This window comes from Elgaria multicarinata, chromosome 2 (assembly GCF_023053635.1).
Source record: "Elgaria multicarinata webbii isolate HBS135686 ecotype San Diego chromosome 2, rElgMul1.1.pri, whole genome shotgun sequence".
In the NCBI taxonomy this organism is placed as follows: domain Eukaryota; kingdom Metazoa; phylum Chordata; class Lepidosauria; order Squamata; family Anguidae; genus Elgaria; species Elgaria multicarinata.
The window spans coordinates 21,750,472-21,767,459 of NC_086172.1; the positions used below are offsets into that span (position 1 = coordinate 21,750,472).

Genomic DNA, 16,988 nt, shown 5'->3' on the forward strand with positions numbered 1-16,988 from the left:
CTAAGGGAGCAATCCTATGGCTGCTAGACATGTCTGAGGGGCTATAGGATAGTGGGGATTCCCATCTCTGAGATCAGAGACAGGATTCCAACTAGGGAAGGGGGCATCGAAGATCCAAACCCCCTCCCCCACTCCCCTCGTAGCAAGTGCAGAAAGAACCATGCCAGCTGGAGAGGCCAGGATACGAGCTATCCTGAGGCCTCTCCAAAGCTCCTTTCCTCCTCCTCTGAAGCAAAAAAGCCCATCTAGCAAAAAAAAAAGAAAAATGCAGAACGGGAGGACAGGGAGGTGAAGTTCAGTTCTGCCACTCCTTCCACCCTTCATTGAATGGTCAGAAGCCTCCAAGGTCAGGGGCATCTCATAATCGAGGGTGCAATCAATAGGATTATGCCCTAAGTGAAACATAGCTCACCAGTCATGTATAGCAGCGGTCCCCAACCTTTTTGGCACCAGGGACCGGTTTCGTGGAAGACAATTTTTCCATGGACCGGGGGGGGGGGGGGTTGAGGGGATGGTTTTGGGAAGCCCCCCCCCCACTCCAGCATCCTGGCTTCGCTTCGGCTGGGTGGGCACCCAGCTGAAGCGAAGCTAGGATGCTGGGAAGGGCAGGCAGCTTCGGAATTGCACGCCCGGAAGTCACTCTCCCAGGTGAAAGCAGCTCACCTGCGCAGCCTGGTTCCTAACAGGCCATGGACCAGTACCGGTCCATGGCCCGAGGGTTGGGGACCCCTGATGTGCAGTAGCCCCCAGGTAAATAAACCTCAGGCTTTATTTACTTGCCTGGCACTGCTTGACAAGCACTTGGCAACCACAATATGACTTGATGGCCACACTACGCCTGAAATTGCACAGATTTTCGTGTAAAACCCAATCAACCCCTGTTTTAAATGTTAGATTAAGACTGGAGTGATCGGGTGCCATTTTAATGTTTCATATGTACGGATTACGCTTCATGAATTCTGTGGACCGCTGTTGATGATTTTAACATTTCTGTATCATATGAACACAAAGTGTTGGCCCTGTTGACTTTGTAGAACCAACCTTCCAGATGTCTTAGTTCATTTTCATATACAACAGTAAAATGCATCTTTGAGTCCTCTCTCATCCTAATTTGTGCCACATGTCAATGTAATGAATATAGGACCCACAGTGGTACAGACATTTCATTCTGCACTCTAGTCAATGTAAGTTTTGCATTTATTTAGTGATTTAAGCCTGAACTGTATAACGGTACTTACTCTTTATGTTATTCCCACGCCTCTCATAGGACCAACCTCAAACTATTCAATTTGATTTGATAAATCAGTGCCAGGAATTTGCTACCTCAATGGGCCAGTTTGCACTATCAGGTAGCCCACTGCGGCTTATGTAAGCCATAGTGGGTTGAGGTGCATGCCAGCAGCTATTTTGAATATTCAACCCCTGGCAGAGGGTATCCACGATTTATCATGTTGTCTGAACCCAGACAGCGGTGGTTGTTTGAGGGTCAAACAATTTTCAAATAACTCATGGTCTGTTGTAGGGTTATTTTGCAGTGAGGGGATGGCCTACTCGGCATGTTTATGGTTTACACGTGGTAATTTTATTATTTTTACTTTAAAAGTGTATCATCACATACCTTATCCTTTTCTACAATAAAATTATGCTTATTTCCAAATAAATATGTATAGCATCAGGGCAGCAGAACAAACTCCATTTTGTTCCTGTAGTTATAATTAGTTAATTTTTTGTGGAAAGAAAAAAGTATGGAAGAAGCGGGGAAATACTTGCAGGTTACAAGTGGAAGATGATGTCATCTGGACCACTGGAAAACTGTGAATAAAAGACTCATTTGGAAGTGTGACACAGATGTGTCTATTTCTTTAAGAATTGTGGACATACGTTCATGTGCTCAATAAAGAACTGAAATGTGGACCAACCCTCCCTCTCCCCATTATGAGCAGGAAATGAGGCGTAAAAAGGAAAATAGACTCCATCCTCAGCGTGGTTAGGAGTTGTTGGCTAAAGGAGAAGGTGGCCATTTCTGTAAGGCCCTGAATCCCTAGGAGCTGTGTAAAAACATCTGACAGTCATTTTCTCAAAAAGAATGTTCTGGAAAGACAGTGAGTACAGTAAAGATCCATCCTGTCTTCATAAAGCAGCAGAGAAAGTTGCAACTTCAGTGGAAATACTGACTTAAATTTTGGACTTATTTGGACAATTTTATTTATCAAGGATGATATGTGATGGCAGAAATTTTGAAGCTATCTATCTATTAATGATTAAACTTATGTATTATGTAAGAGACTGGTTCAAGTTATTATTTGCCTTTGAATTAATACCTTTGCTGTCTAAAAACCCTGTATTAGAATCCTTGGTTTAGGGTACATTGAAAGCAGATTGAGAAGAGAAAATATTGGTTACAAAAGCACCTTTACATGACTTATTGTCTTAAATATCTTCAATTTGTTGTAAATAGTTCTAATTCATCTGGATCTCTGAAGCTGTTTTTCGCTGTCGTCAGTTTTGGTACAGAGGGAATACTTACAGCCATGGAAAGAAAACGCTTGAAAAAAGAGATTGAAAAACTCTTGTAAGTACTGCCTGTAATCTATTTTGTAGTTTACCTTGGAGTAGACTCATACTTATCTAATAATAATAATAATAATAATAATAATAATAATAATAATAATAACAACAACAACAATAATATATTTATTTATTTGTTACCCACCTCTCCCTCTGGATCGAGGCAGGGTACAACACAAATGCAAACACCATAAAATACATGCAACTATACTTGAGCTTTATACTCTGTGCATAAAAGCGCACACTTTCTTGAACCTTCCCAACCAACACACACAAATAAATAAAAATGCACTGGATGGCTAATAAAAAACTAACCTTTACCTTACAGGGGAGATTATGTTGGTATCAGACTTCGGGAAAATGAATTTGACCCACAAGGAAAAAGGCAAACTACCCTTCTAGATGACTTGGTAAGATGATACTTTTTTCTTCTTCTAATCTCATGCTTTCTTCCTGGCTTTATACGAGGCCTGATATGTCCTGCTCTGAGAGAAAATTAAAAAGTGCTTGCTGTTGCTACGGCTTACCCAAAGCAGAAGAAAGAATAGGGAGAGCTCAGTTAACACAAAACATCCGTATCTGCTGTCCTAACCCATCACTCATCTCTTCTCTTTTTCCTAGGAATTGTACATAACTAAAAACTAAAAACCAAAGCACATGGATAATAATAATAATAATAATAATAATAATAATAATAATAATAATAATAATAATAATAATAATATGTTACCCATCTCTCCCTCTGGATCAAGGCGGGGTACAACACAAATAAAAACACCATAAAATACATACAACTAATTCAAACGTTTAAAACCAGTGCATCATTTAAAGCAGCACACCATTAAAAAAGGCATCTTAAACTCTTCATGGTGTCAGTACCCTGCTGATGGCAGACATGTTCATCAGACATGCTGGTCACCAGCAGAGGTGGCTATGTAACAGTTTCTAGAGGGGTAGCTGTGTTAATCTGTCACAGCAAAACCATGAAGGGTCTTGTGCCTCCACTTAAGATTGCTCTAAGACATTTGTTGGCCATGTGGCCTGCAAATTTAGGAGGAAAAATGTTCCAGTGTTTCACAGGTATTTGCTTTGATTTTTGTGTACATCAGGGACGGGGCGATTTTGACCTGCCAGGCCAGCCCATCTGGCCATAGAGCCTCAGGGAAGACTCCTCCTTGAAGCCACTCCATCTTCCCAGAGCCTCACTTCCTAAAGGATATCTGGGAAACGAATTCCTGGTGTTATTTCCGCTCAGTGATTGGTGATAACAGTGGGGATTCCCCTTAGTGTACCACTTGCCCTCCCAATTGGCATAGTGAGTGACGCACTAAGTGCTTCACCCACTCTGCATCCTTCCCAAAATAAATAAGCTGCCCCATCCAAAGTGCTGGATGGAGGAGCACTCCTCCAACCAGTCCTTCAGTCAGGGTGTCTTCGCTTTCCCCCAGTTGGGAAAAAAACCCACACAGTAAAGCTTGGTTCCTGACCAAAACTGCTGTCTGGTGGAGCTCCCATCCCTGACATCATGGAGGGCTCAATGGGGAATCATACAGCCACCGCACCATCCCAGATATAGTTCTCCATCCCAGATGTAAATGCACTGAACCAATGCAATAGGAAGCTGCCTGCCAGAAGCTCTCTTTGAGGAGTAGATAGTCAAGACAATGCAAAAGTTGACAAAGCAATGTAAACCTGGTGAGTCAAGAAATCATGTTGTTTGACACCATATTTTTAAATCTTTTTTTCTCAGGCTCACTATGACTTGGCTGTAAACGTTGCTCTGCCTTGGCTCAGTGATTCAGAAGCCCAAATGCCTTGGGGAAAAGAAAAAAAGTAAGTGACAGAAAAGAAATAATTTGATCTTGTAGTGAAGATATTAATTTGCTCAGCAAAGCTGGATGTTTAATCCACCATCTATTTAAGATTTTATGTCTAAGCCCGTTAAACTATATTGATCTGAATGGAGTCGTGCCCACCTTAAACTCAGGTAGCTTAGATCTATTTGGGTTTATATAATGCTGTAATGGTCATCTTATTCGTCTCCACATTATCCTTGAGATGTTAAGCTGCTCAGTATTATGTTGAGGGCCATGAAACTGCATGAATCTGAACCTGTGGCTCACGTAGGTTGCCAAATAATCCTTATGGTATCTGGAGACCCTTATGTTCTGGAATAAGGGGCAATCCCTTGAAAAGCCTCTTCTTCCTTTTTGAGGGATTTCCCCTTATTTCGAAATCATTCAGATCCATAAAACACTTAACAACCCTTATTGTAGAATGCTACATCTCCCCAACATAAATATGATGGCTCCTTTATTCCAAAACACGACATAAAACAAAAACTCCACCATTAATCCTCTTTTTTAAAAAATAAAATAAAAATAAAAGTTAAATGGAGTTCCTTGGCTTATGTAGCTTTTGAGCTTAATACCCTCTTCCTTAGTTTCATCATTTCCTTGTTTTGATAATTTACATTTTATTGTGTTTTACAAAATACAAAATAAAAATCTTACAATAATTCCCACCCTCTCCCCCCCACCCGTAAATCAAGTTACAATGTACAAAAATACAGAATCCCTTGGGAAGCATATTTGACTTTTGGAAATAAAACAATATGAAATCATTTACAACAACCATTATCATTTATAACTTGCAGGTTATATTAGCATATTTAATACATTAGCATATTTAATAAACGGTAACCAAACAACCACAAAGGAATCATACTTTCGTTGACCTCTAATGACCTGTAATTTATATGACAACTTTTCCATTACTGCTGTACCCATCATTCAAGTTTGTAAATTTAAGGTCCTTCCAATGTAACACTATTACTTTTCTAGCAGCAAATAAAAGATGTGAAATTAGCTCCTTATGCTTCAAATTCATATTCACTCCAACAAATGAATTCAGTAGAGCCAATTCCAAACCCACATGTACTTCAACTTTTACAATCTGGGTAATCTCAGAAAACAAATGCAGTGCAGAAATGTTGGGTCTCAAGCACATTCCACTACGTGTGCTGGCATGTGCCAACTACTTGGGATCCCCTCTAGCACAGGGGGGAGATTTAAGGTATGCCAATTTTTCATCATATGGGTGTGAAAGGCACAATACAGATGGCTCTATAATATATTAAATAAACCTACATAACTTCCCATTTTTTTCTGATTTAATCTGGACAGGAAACTGCCACTGCATCACCGATATATCTATCCCAACCGGATCGAGAGAGAGGCAATGATTTTATCATCTTATGCAGGGATGCTAATGGTATATTTCTTTTCAAAAATACAGTTTGATTCATAAAAAACTCTGTATCTCTGTGCGATGTGGACCTACATCCTGAAGGTTTGTCTCTTTTCAGAATCCCATCCATTTGACCAACTTCGCTAGGCGCCATTTCATTAAACCCTCTAAATCACGTACTTCTGGGCTCTCTTTACATTCACAAGGTTGTGTCATGGAAAAGGACGAGCCACATCCTTGCCACTTCTCACCTTCTCAAGGTGATCCCCAGCACTGATTGCCTCGTTACTTGGGCATTACCTGTCTACATGCAAGTTGCACCTATCTTAGGCAACTCATCCCTTTGATGGAGAGCTCTTTATCTGTCACCCAGGACACCCCTGATTGGATAACATGGAATATTTGCCCATATGTTCTGTCAATCTCCAACCATCCTAAGAGGCTCCACAGAACACTGAAGTGATCCTGACTCTACATAGGTATACTTGCTATGCTAGACTGCTCATTATGGGTTGTATCCAATTTTAGTCCTACTTAGACTAAATTAATTGAAATGAACGGGTCTTATGTTATACTAAAAACATTGGATACGGCCCTGTCTATTTAGGTAGACAGGTGTGCAATTTTATTTTATTGCATAGAGTCATGGCCTTCTCTTATTTCCTCTTTGTATTCTTATTTAATAAATTCAGTCAACTGGGAAACTTGTGCCTTACCGGCTTCCTATGCCATCCAAGGGAACAGTGTCCCCTCCATGCTGCCAAGGCTGTTTGGACTTACCCTATAAGGTTTTTAAGTGAAAGGAAGGGAAGCCAAGATGATGCTTGACTGGCAGGAGACTGGGAGCTCCCCTTTTCCTGGTTAAATATGTCAGAGGATGCTCATTCTCTCCAGCTTAGGAGTAAATGGTGATAATAACGACAGGGCAGAGGATTCATTGTTGATAGTCTGCACAGTCCATTTCCACAGTTCAGAAAAGCGTAGAGCTGTTGTTTCACCAGTGTGTCTTCTTCGACTAAGAGTTTATATAGGAGCTGCAGGTTTCACCCCTTCCTGGCTCTCAGTCAGGTGCTTAGACATGCTTCCCCCTCCTCCTGAGTAGACTCAGATTTAGCTTGCCAGACACTTTGCTGGCAGCTCTCTCTGCCTGGTTCTCATTCTCTCCAGTGCTCTTGTGGCCCTGGGGGTGATGGGGGCACTCCAAGATCTGGACAGGAACCCCAGCAAGTGGTGTGGACCCTTGTAGTCCTGGGGCATGATGGTCAAAGGTCTGGCCCCAATGACTACTCAGGGCTACTGGTGGTGCAGGGATACACTGTGGGTTCCTGCTCCCCTACCCCCTCTTCTGAGGAGACATCAGGTTCCAGGGCAGGGCAGGATTGAACCCTGACAGTGACACTGGAAAGTTGATTCCCCACCATGACACTGTAGGTCCAAGGGATAGAAGATGTTTTCCACATAATATATTTTCCTTTATGTATCCGAGATTTCTTGCCAGTATTTTACAGTTCCTTGGCAGTAGGCCAATTATCTCCTTCAGAATTGGCTTACTGACAAGGAACTGTAAAATATTGTGTATTTTGTGTATTACATTGAGGATTTGTGTATTACAAAACTTGCTCTAGCAGCTAAGATGAATTAAGCTCAGTTTATAAAACACAATGTTTTGGATCTTCCTATTTTTTTTCATTTTTGCATATTTGGTTCCCCCCCTTAATTGTTGTGTTGTCTTTTGTTTTATTTTACCAGTGAGGGAGTCAATGTATATAGTATTTACTGTTCCAACCATTATGTCATTACAATTGAAGTCAGTATTATAGGATGTGTTTTGGCTGAAATGACTCTCCTAAAGTGTAGATACTGGCAGTAAGAGCTTTAAGCTAGAACATGCTGGTATTTTGGTTCCTGCCCCTTTTGCCTTCTGCCCCACCCACCACTAGAATGCCCCCCCCCCCCAGCTTCTCTGGGATGGAATCCGTCCCTCAGGCTGAGAGAGGTTCAACACCCCTGCTGCATATAAAGCCTTCCAAGAAAGAAAGCCAGGGCAGGACTATGCAAACTAGGATTTGCTGGTTTATTAATGGTTCCCGTTGTGTTCTTTGGGATAAAGTGGGTTGCAATCTGCAGTGTGGTTGAGAAGGAGGAAGAACTTTCTTCTCAATCAGGACTAGACAGGTTTAACCCCCAGCTCAATGGGCAGGGCCCTGTTCCTGCTTGTGCTATCTGCCATGTAAGCAAATGTAATTTGTTCTTATGGAGAAAAGAAAAGGGCTGCACATGTGGCGCTGTGTTATTGGAGTGATATATTTGTCATGTGCTTCCCTCCTCCTCCCTTTCCACCAGGAACTAGCTTTTGCTGGAGGTATTTAAGCAAGGGCCAGAAGCAAATCCCATCTGTCAGGGATGCTGCTGCATCTGCCTCCAGCATTGAGCAGAAGGTTGCCTAGATGACCTTCAAGATCCCTTCCAGCTCCGTGGCTTTAGATGTTCTAACTGTTCCTTTTCTCTAATCATTCTTCCGATTTTGCCATCTGGGAATATCTTGTTAATTGTTTTAGTGTGAGTCGCTTGTGTTGTTATTCTTTGGGGTTTGGGGTTTGGCTCTCTCTCCAGCAGTATTTCTAGAAGTGAAAGCTCTGAGTTGGGGAATAGATACATCTTGCCTCTAAGGACATGCCCAATGTCAACTAAGGCACCAGGCAGTGCACAATGTGCTACTTCTCACGCTGCAGCTTCTCACACTGCAGCTGCTGAGGTCTATTTTGAACTATCAATAACCTATTCTAGGACAGTTATGATTTCCTATTACCTCCTTAGAAAAAAAAAGAACAGCTTCTGAGTTTTTCCATTGGTGTAAGGTAATTGCAGAGCAGATGAATACAGCATACAGAAGCTAGAGAAAGCCTTCAGCAAAGTGTAATATTTTTAATGGTTTAATTATTATTTGTTACGTTTATATTTCACCTTTCCCTTCAAGGAGCCGAAGGCAGCATGCATGATTCTCCTCCTCCAATTTACCCTCACAACAATCCTGCGAGGTAGGCTAGGCTGAGACTCAGTGACTAGCCCAAAGTCACCCAATGAGCTTGAGCCTGGGTCTCCCCAGTCCAGTACTCTAACCACTACACCACACTTGGCAGGTGATCTTTCACATGTGAATTGGATTGTCGTAAGCATGCTCCCATTTTTGTTTGTTTAAAATTGGAGTGTTTAGGGGTCAGATTCTGTATTATTATTTATTTATGTAGATTATTTATATTATTTATTATATATAGATTATATAGATTATTTATTTATATACAAAGGCTCCCCCCTGCTGTAACAGTGTCCAGTGTTTTACTTATCTGCATAGAAATGAATGACAGTCATTCTTGAACTCCATCTGGGGGACGGTGGGGAGATTCCTGACTTCCTCCTAAAGGCTCGGAGGCCATGTTGGATTTGAGGGAAACGGTCATAGAGCTGTGTCTGAGACATCTGGCATTACCATGATGAGCCTTGCACTACCAATGGCAGTGACGGATTCGGAGGATGTTGGATGGGATTAGAGAAAGGACTTGAGCTTTCAATCTCTCCCTGTTCCCCACTTGACAGAAGGATGTTAAAAAGTAAAACTAACCTGTAGGACTGTTTCTACAGAATAGTCTTCCTATTGAAGATGTCATTAGGATTTACAGCACTGGACCTTCTGCAACACACTGGCAGAATTCTGCAAAAGTAAGTTACAGACTACTTATTAACTTGTCACCCTTTTTATTAGACCGTTGGTGGCAAACAGGTTTTCTCTACTTCTGGGGGTCTTCGTCTACAGATATTAGATTTCATCCACCTTCCCTGTTATAAGTTGAATCACATTTTCCTCCCACCATTTCTTCAACAACCTAAGGAATAAATGCAACCAAATGCACTGGCACATGGTACTGCTCCATTTGCAATTAATTTCAACTTCAACCCTGCCATCTTCAGTTGGAAGGAAGGAAGGAAGAACAGGAAAGATTTCTGTCTGAGACCCACAGAGTTGATCCCACTCAGAGAACGCCATATTGGGCAGGAGAGACACATAGTTTGACCTGGCACAATGGAGGCTGGTTGGGCTGTGATTCCTTCTGGGTTTTAATCAGAATGAGCCAGAACTCTAAAGCAGTGGTTCTCAACCTTCCTAATGCCGCGACCCTTTAATACAGTTCCTCATGTTGTGGTGACCCCCAACCATAAAATTATTTTCGTTGCTATTTCATAACTGTAATTTTGCTACTGTTATGAATTGTAAGGTAAATATCTGATATGCAGGATGTATTTTCATTGTTACAAATTGAACGTAATTAAAGCATAGTGATTAATCACAAAAACAATATGTAATTATATATTGTGAAATATTTATTTCTAATTACAAATAAATGAAATATGTGTTTTCCGATGGTCTTAGGCGACCCCCAGGTTGAGAACCGCTGCTCTAAAGGACCTATCCAAGGGGCCGGGCCCTATCCCCAAAATGGGGCCAGCACTTTGGATAGCTCCCTTAGAGTTCTGACAAACCCAGGATGGAATCACAACCCCACTGAAATTGGAGCCACCAACCTCCACTGACCTGTAATAAGGCTTCCTATATTCCTATGAGTAATATTGCCACACACATTATTTAAATGTGTGAGCTCCATCACACCAGCGTTATAGCCTGCTGTCGTCATTCATTATATGCAAAGGATTCAGATGACGTCGTCCATGTACTGCTGTGATTGTGCACAGGATCTCAGCAAAGCAATCCATCCCTTCCTTCCCACCTTCCCTCAGCTCAGTATCCAAAGTGGGAGGGGGATTCAAGCCCATTGAAATGAACAGGATGGAACTGTGAATAAGTGCGCCCGTGCACCTGCGGTCGTTCGTGCGATTGGAAGTGCATGACAAGGGGAACACTATGCAACCTCCAATGGCAGCTGATAGGGAGTTTTAGTTGATTAATCAATTAATCTATGGATTAAATTTGCATGTGGGTTATAAGCAGTCCCTCTGGAGCAAGGAGAGGTCCCATTGAACTCTATGTTCTTACTCCTGAGTAGGCATTTTCACCTTAAAAGAAATGTGTAAAATGCACCCTCCTTGAGAGCAGCGCCCTCATTTTTAAAGATAAAGAGATCAAATTCACGCAGTGATAGCTCTTAAGGAGGGCTTTCAGTATGCCAAGTTTGAGTCAGACTGGGTCATTCCTTGATTTTTTATGATTTTTTAAAATCCCCCCTTAAACCCTTTTCTTGGTAGTGTACAAGTTCGAAGGATCGAAGGATCCTGGCTTTGATTACGTGTGCATCTTCAACTTCATAAACTACAGATCTGCTAGTTCCCTTACTCAAAAGTAAATCCTATTGATTTCAACTGTATTTACATCCCAGTCATACTAAAATCACATGCAGGCTTACCTTTGAGTAAACCCCATTGAACAGAGAGACTTACTTCTGAGTAAACACATATAGAACTGATTTTTAATAGTGTGGTCACTCAGAAGCTTTGTTTTTTAAGTCTTAAAACAGCAAACTGAAAAGAAGTGCTCTGCAACCCCATGCTTACTTCTGAGATCTTACTTCTGTTTTCTCAGAAGTCTCTCTCTGTTCAATGGGGTTTGCTCATAGGTAAGCCTGCATCTGATTTTAGTATGTTCACGCTCCAAATGCTCCATGCAGGATGAGGGGAACGGGCGTAGCCTGGGCAACAGGGAATAACCATATAGGGAGGGCGCGGTGTCCAACTACCACCAACCAATGAACTGTAGGGGGAGGTACAAAGGAGATCTGGAGGGGGGATGTGCATCTCAACGGAAGAACAGCGATAGGCTGGTGCGCAGGAGAGGAGAGGTGTAAAGATGGATGAAACGTAAAAGCGCAAAGGTATAAGTTGATCAGGCTTTCCCATGCTATGGAAACGAGGGCGGATAATTAGAGGGTAAGCCAGGGCAAACATGCAGGTGTGATGGAGCTCTTAATATAATGTTAACAACAGTACCTAAAAATACAACTGAAAATACTGCAAGTAATGTTTCACACTCATGGAAAAGGTTGTGAAATTCATCTGTGTAGATCTGTGTGGGTGTGAGTAAGAAAAGAAAACATAATTTCATGTTTGTAATTAATGAGTCAATTTAATGTTTAAAAGCTTCCCTCAACTTTTGCTATTGGTTTGCTATTGGTTATCGATAACTGTCCAATGGGGAATGGCTTTATTGCATTGTCCATTGCAATTCTGGCACAACTGACTTGCTTATCTCCCTTCATGCTCATAGTACACATAAAGAAACCAACGAAGAGTCTGTATGACTAGCATACAGTACATACGGATGAAAAAGCTTTCTATATTTGTGTAATTGACCTTCTGGGATCCTGAGAGGGAGGTTTTGATCTTTTACTCTCTCTTACATTAGCGGATATATTCTCCAGGCTAAAATGTAGAAAAGAGAACAAGCAATGGGGGGGGGGGAGGCAAGCAATTTTGCACTGAGCTTGATAGCAGTGGATCTTTACAATATATAGAACAGAACATTATCTGAGTGAGTGCTCCATGAAGAAGGCCTTGTTTGCCTTTGGCAATAATTGAGATTCATTCCTTGAGAAAATGAGAGATCCCTTTCCTGCCTTTGTAAATCTACCCCCAGCCAGACTGCATTCATGCTTTGAGACCCGACTTCTAGATAGTTTTTAATTTATGGCAGTTAAGCACCTTTGCATGTGAGGATGAATTTTTTTCTCTCTCCACCAAGTAGGAGGTACATCTACACTTCCCCAATTATGTGCAACAGGGAGCAGATGAGCAGCCTAGTTCAGCTGTATAAGACAAGAGACTCCATCATCCATCCTTTAAGCTGATCATCAATATTGAATAATCACTTTTTTGCATAATATATTTGCAGTGTTTTGCATGTCGTATTTTTGTATAGTATTGCATAATAATTTTGATTCACGTGAACCTGCCTTATACTAAGTCAGGTTATTAGTCCATCAGCCTTTGCCAGGGACTGAAAATAGGACGTTCTGCATACAAAACATATGCCTTACCATTGAGCCATGGGCCCTTCAAACCCTTCCGTAGGGACTTTGTAAGCCATGAACCCTTGTATCAGAGATCCTTTTTTGTTCTTTTGATCTATGTACACCCAGGCTGCGGGCAGTCAGAGAGCAAATTGTAGTTTATTCCAAAGAATTACTTCTTTGAGCTGATTTGAAGAACGCTGTCTTCAATCAAGAGAATAAATATCCGTGATTTTGTCAAAATGTAGATTCAAGTATCCCGAGCTTTAAGACCCTCAAATTAACCATCCCTCCAATGTGGCAATTTTGAATTTTACTTCTTACCATCATTTGTCTAATCATGTAGTTTTTGAGTACTGAAGTCTGAATAGAAGATCAACACAACAGATAAAATCAGCCCAGATAATTCTATGATACGATAAAATATTAATTTTATTTATTTATTTATTTATTACATTTATATACTGCCCCGCAGCCGAAGCTCTCTGGGTGGTTCACAAAAGCTAAAAACAGTAAACATCAAAAGTATACAAAATTTAAAAACTATCAGAGACATAAAAACAACAGTATGAACACAGCAGCATCCATTTAAAACAACAGTTCTGGGGTCCATTAAAAAACAAATTTAGTGTTGTTCAATGGTGTTAAATGCCTGGGAGAAGAGAAAAGTCTTGACCTGGCACCTGAGAGATAACAATGTTGGCGCCAGGTGAGCCTCATCGGGGAGATCGTTCCACAGTCAGGGGGCCAACACCGAAAAGGCCCTCTCCCTTGTTGCCATCCTCTGAGCTTCCCTTGGAGTCTAAGGGACCTTAGATGTTGAGCAATTCATCCTTTTTAAAGGGCATGTACAAGTGATTTACAATAATCTGCTAACATTCCAATACATTTGCACTAGGGTTTATTCTGATAATAATATACATATTAATAGCATAATGTGTAATATTGTATTGACGCACGTACACACCACACACACTGCTTGCCCCATGTAAGTATTTCTTTGCTATCATAATAAGGCTATATGATAAAGTCATATGAGACAAAAGAAAGGTACTAGTTTATGTGTCATTTCATTTAACCTGCAGGGCCATTGGATTCATCCTTGTAATCTCTCACTGCATCCCTTTGCCATGTTGACTGCCCCACAAGCTGCAGAACATGCCTGGAAGCAAAGTAAGTGAATGTTACTCTCAAGTAACCTGTGTGAACGTCGGGCCCTTTCATATGGAGCCTGTGTTATTTTCCTCATGGCTGCTGTTGAAGCTCACACACATGGGCTCAGCTTTGGCTCCTTTAACCAAATGTGTCAGCTATTCAACACTGTAGAGCAGTGGTTCCCAAAGTGGACGGTACTGCCCCCTTGGGGGCGGTAGGATTACATAGGGGGGCGTTAAGAGGCAAGGGGGCGGCGGGGGAGCGCTTGAGGTGGTCATTTCCAAGAAGCGCCTCTCCAGAAGGTCTTAAAACCCAGGGACATTTTTATGGGAGAAGGTAGTTTGGTCCCAAGCGATATAGGGGAAGAATCCACACATGTATTAATACCGTTTCAGAAGAGTCCTTTTAACGGTGAATTGAAATGTTTCAAAAGCACCAAAACGCTAATGAAGAGACATACCCTGCTTGGTGTGCCCCGCCATGCCGGCTGCAAAGCAGAGACATTCGCTCTCTTTTCCCTCCATCCCTTGGCAAGCCTGCACCGGGTGCTTCGGATTTTGAATAAATATTCAATTAATTGTTACTGTTTTGAATTTTATTGTTATTATCTTCGTTAGTGGGTCATTGAAAACCGCTATTCTGAGTAATGATTTTTATAGTGTAGGGTAAGGGGCGCTGGGCATGAGTTTGTGGAACCAAGGGGGCGGTTACCTGAAAAAGTTTGGGAACTACTGCTGTAGAGCATACACAGTGTGCTAAGTGAATTGTATGTACTGTTCTCCCAGGAGACAGAAACAGGATTGGGATGATGATGATGATGATGATGACGACGACGACGACGACGACGACGACGACGACGACGACGATCATCATCATCATCATCATCATCATCATCATCATCATCTTAGGGTATCTTAGGGCTGTTTCCATGCAAGGTAGGGAGAAACTTCTGCCAAGCAGGAGACCAGGGCTGCCTGTGGCAAGAGATATGAACACCTTGCACCTGTGCTCTGGACCCAGGAGGTAACTCAACACAACAAAAGTTGGGGGTTCCTTTTTCAGCGCAGTCACGTTGGGCCTCGAACATGGTGTGATCAGTGGAGGCTGGTAGCTCCGATTTCAGTGGGGCAGTGATTCCATTCTGGGTTTAAGTCAGAACTAAGCAGAACTCTTAAAGGTGCCTTTAGAATTCTGGCTGGTTCTGATTGAAACCCAGAATGGAATCACTGCCCTACTGAAAGTGGAACCACCAGCCTCTACTGGGTGTGATAATCAAACAAGACCCTGACCCCACCTTTGTGGAGGAGTATAAGACCATGGCAAGCACAGTTTGGCTGGTTGCTGAAGCCAAGCAAAATTTGTGGATCCCTGGATATATCTTCTCCTTAGTCCTGACCACTCTGAAATTCTTGGAGATGATAAAAGGGACATTTTTGCAGTTGTGAAGCTGAGGAAGAACAGATGGGTATGGAATTCCAGCAAAACATTTCACCTACGTTCATCGTTGAGCTTATAATTTTGGTGGAACTCTTCAGGAGCTCTGGCAGAACATGGTATCCAATTTAAAGTACATTCATGGGGGAGAGAAAAACCCTATCCTCTATTCTATTTTCTAAGGTGTCAAGTTCCACAAGACAGCAGCAAACCGAAATACCACCAGCAGTTCAACAAAGAGAATGGACACCAACTAGAAAGAACTACTTGTGAACCTTTATTTTCAAGAGTTTTTGTTTGGTTTTTTAAGTCAAGTGAATAATCCTCCACTAATAATCCTCATCCAGAGGACTAGACCAGACAAAGCAACTGGTCCTATGCAGCTGGATCCTATGCATGTTTACTAATTGAACTCACTGTACATAGGATTGCAGTCTTAAGGTAGTGTTGGAAGCTAAAATCAGTGTCAGAGCCAAGACTCTCCTCCTCCAGCATTTTACATTTATCAACAGACTTCACCGTTGCAAAGGAACTGATCCATGAGTACACTTTGGGCCTCTTTTTGCTTCAGGGATTCCTACAGATGTTCAACCCCACCTCTGCTCTGTACGTAGATCTCCAAAGCTGTTTGTAGATGGACTAATAGAACTCGGCCTCCGTTACTTCTCACTCAGATTCTTCTTTGGTTTTCACCATGGTGGCGGAAATTTCTCTCCCGCTGATGAAAATAGGAAGAGACATAAGCAGCAATTTAGTCACTGTGACCATTTTGACTGTCGATGTCCTTCCTATCCATGACACTCATAAATTGTCCCAGTCCCAGTCTACAGGACCACAATCACAGTAGTTAACTTATGCTTCTCTGTTTTACTCATATTTAAACTGAAGATCTCTCATTCCCATAGATACACCAGATACCCTGAGATTGTACTAAAACTTGAGAAGTTTTGAGAAGTTATACAATTTATGATTTCTAGATGTGTTACTGTAATAGCTATAACATCCATGTAGAGCAAGATTTTATCATAACATTCAATTATCTTTATTACAGATATCTTAACATAATCTCTTATTATTCCTAATGGTTCCACTACTAACACGAGTCAATTGGGAACTGGATCTTCTTTCTATGTATCCCTATCAAGTTTAAATATATTTCCTACATAACCATTAACTTGGATAAATAACCATAAAGTTGCATGTGTGTTATTATACACAGCATCAATATATTTTTTATGAAAATGTCTTCCATAATAAAATTGTGATGGAAGAATCCTGGTGGACATAATCTCCTTTATTGTAGTTGTGAAGATCTCGTGAAAAATTGTATAATGCGCCACCCTGTTGAAACTAGTTGTCTCTTTTCAAGATGTCAGTGAAAATTAGATCGCCATGAGCTAAAAGAAAACCTGGGATGTTCTCTTGTTGCTAAATTTGGGGTTAATTTCTTAACAGAGAGGTGCTAGGGCTCAGGTCTGGCTAAATGTCATACCCTCTACCTGGAAACGCTTTGCCCTAATTCCAAATGTTGTTTGGGCTTGTTATGATTATTAGGTGGTGAGGAAGGGG

General features: G+C 41.5%; 1 protein-coding gene across 1 annotated transcript; it reads left to right on the forward strand.

Moving 5' to 3' along the window:
* Positions 1–2,462: 2,462 nt before the first annotated feature.
* Positions 2,463–15,702, forward strand: C2H2orf80 (chromosome 2 C2orf80 homolog). The gene is made up of 7 exons (XM_063118561.1): positions 2,463–2,572; positions 2,897–2,978; positions 4,319–4,401; positions 5,754–5,841; positions 9,457–9,534; positions 13,916–14,003; positions 15,603–15,702. The coding sequence occupies exons 1-7, from the start codon at positions 2,532–2,534 to the stop codon at positions 15,674–15,676; spliced, it is 534 nt and encodes a 177-aa protein (XP_062974631.1). The 5' UTR covers positions 2,463–2,531; the 3' UTR covers positions 15,677–15,702.
* Positions 15,703–16,988: the final 1,286 nt, after the last annotated feature.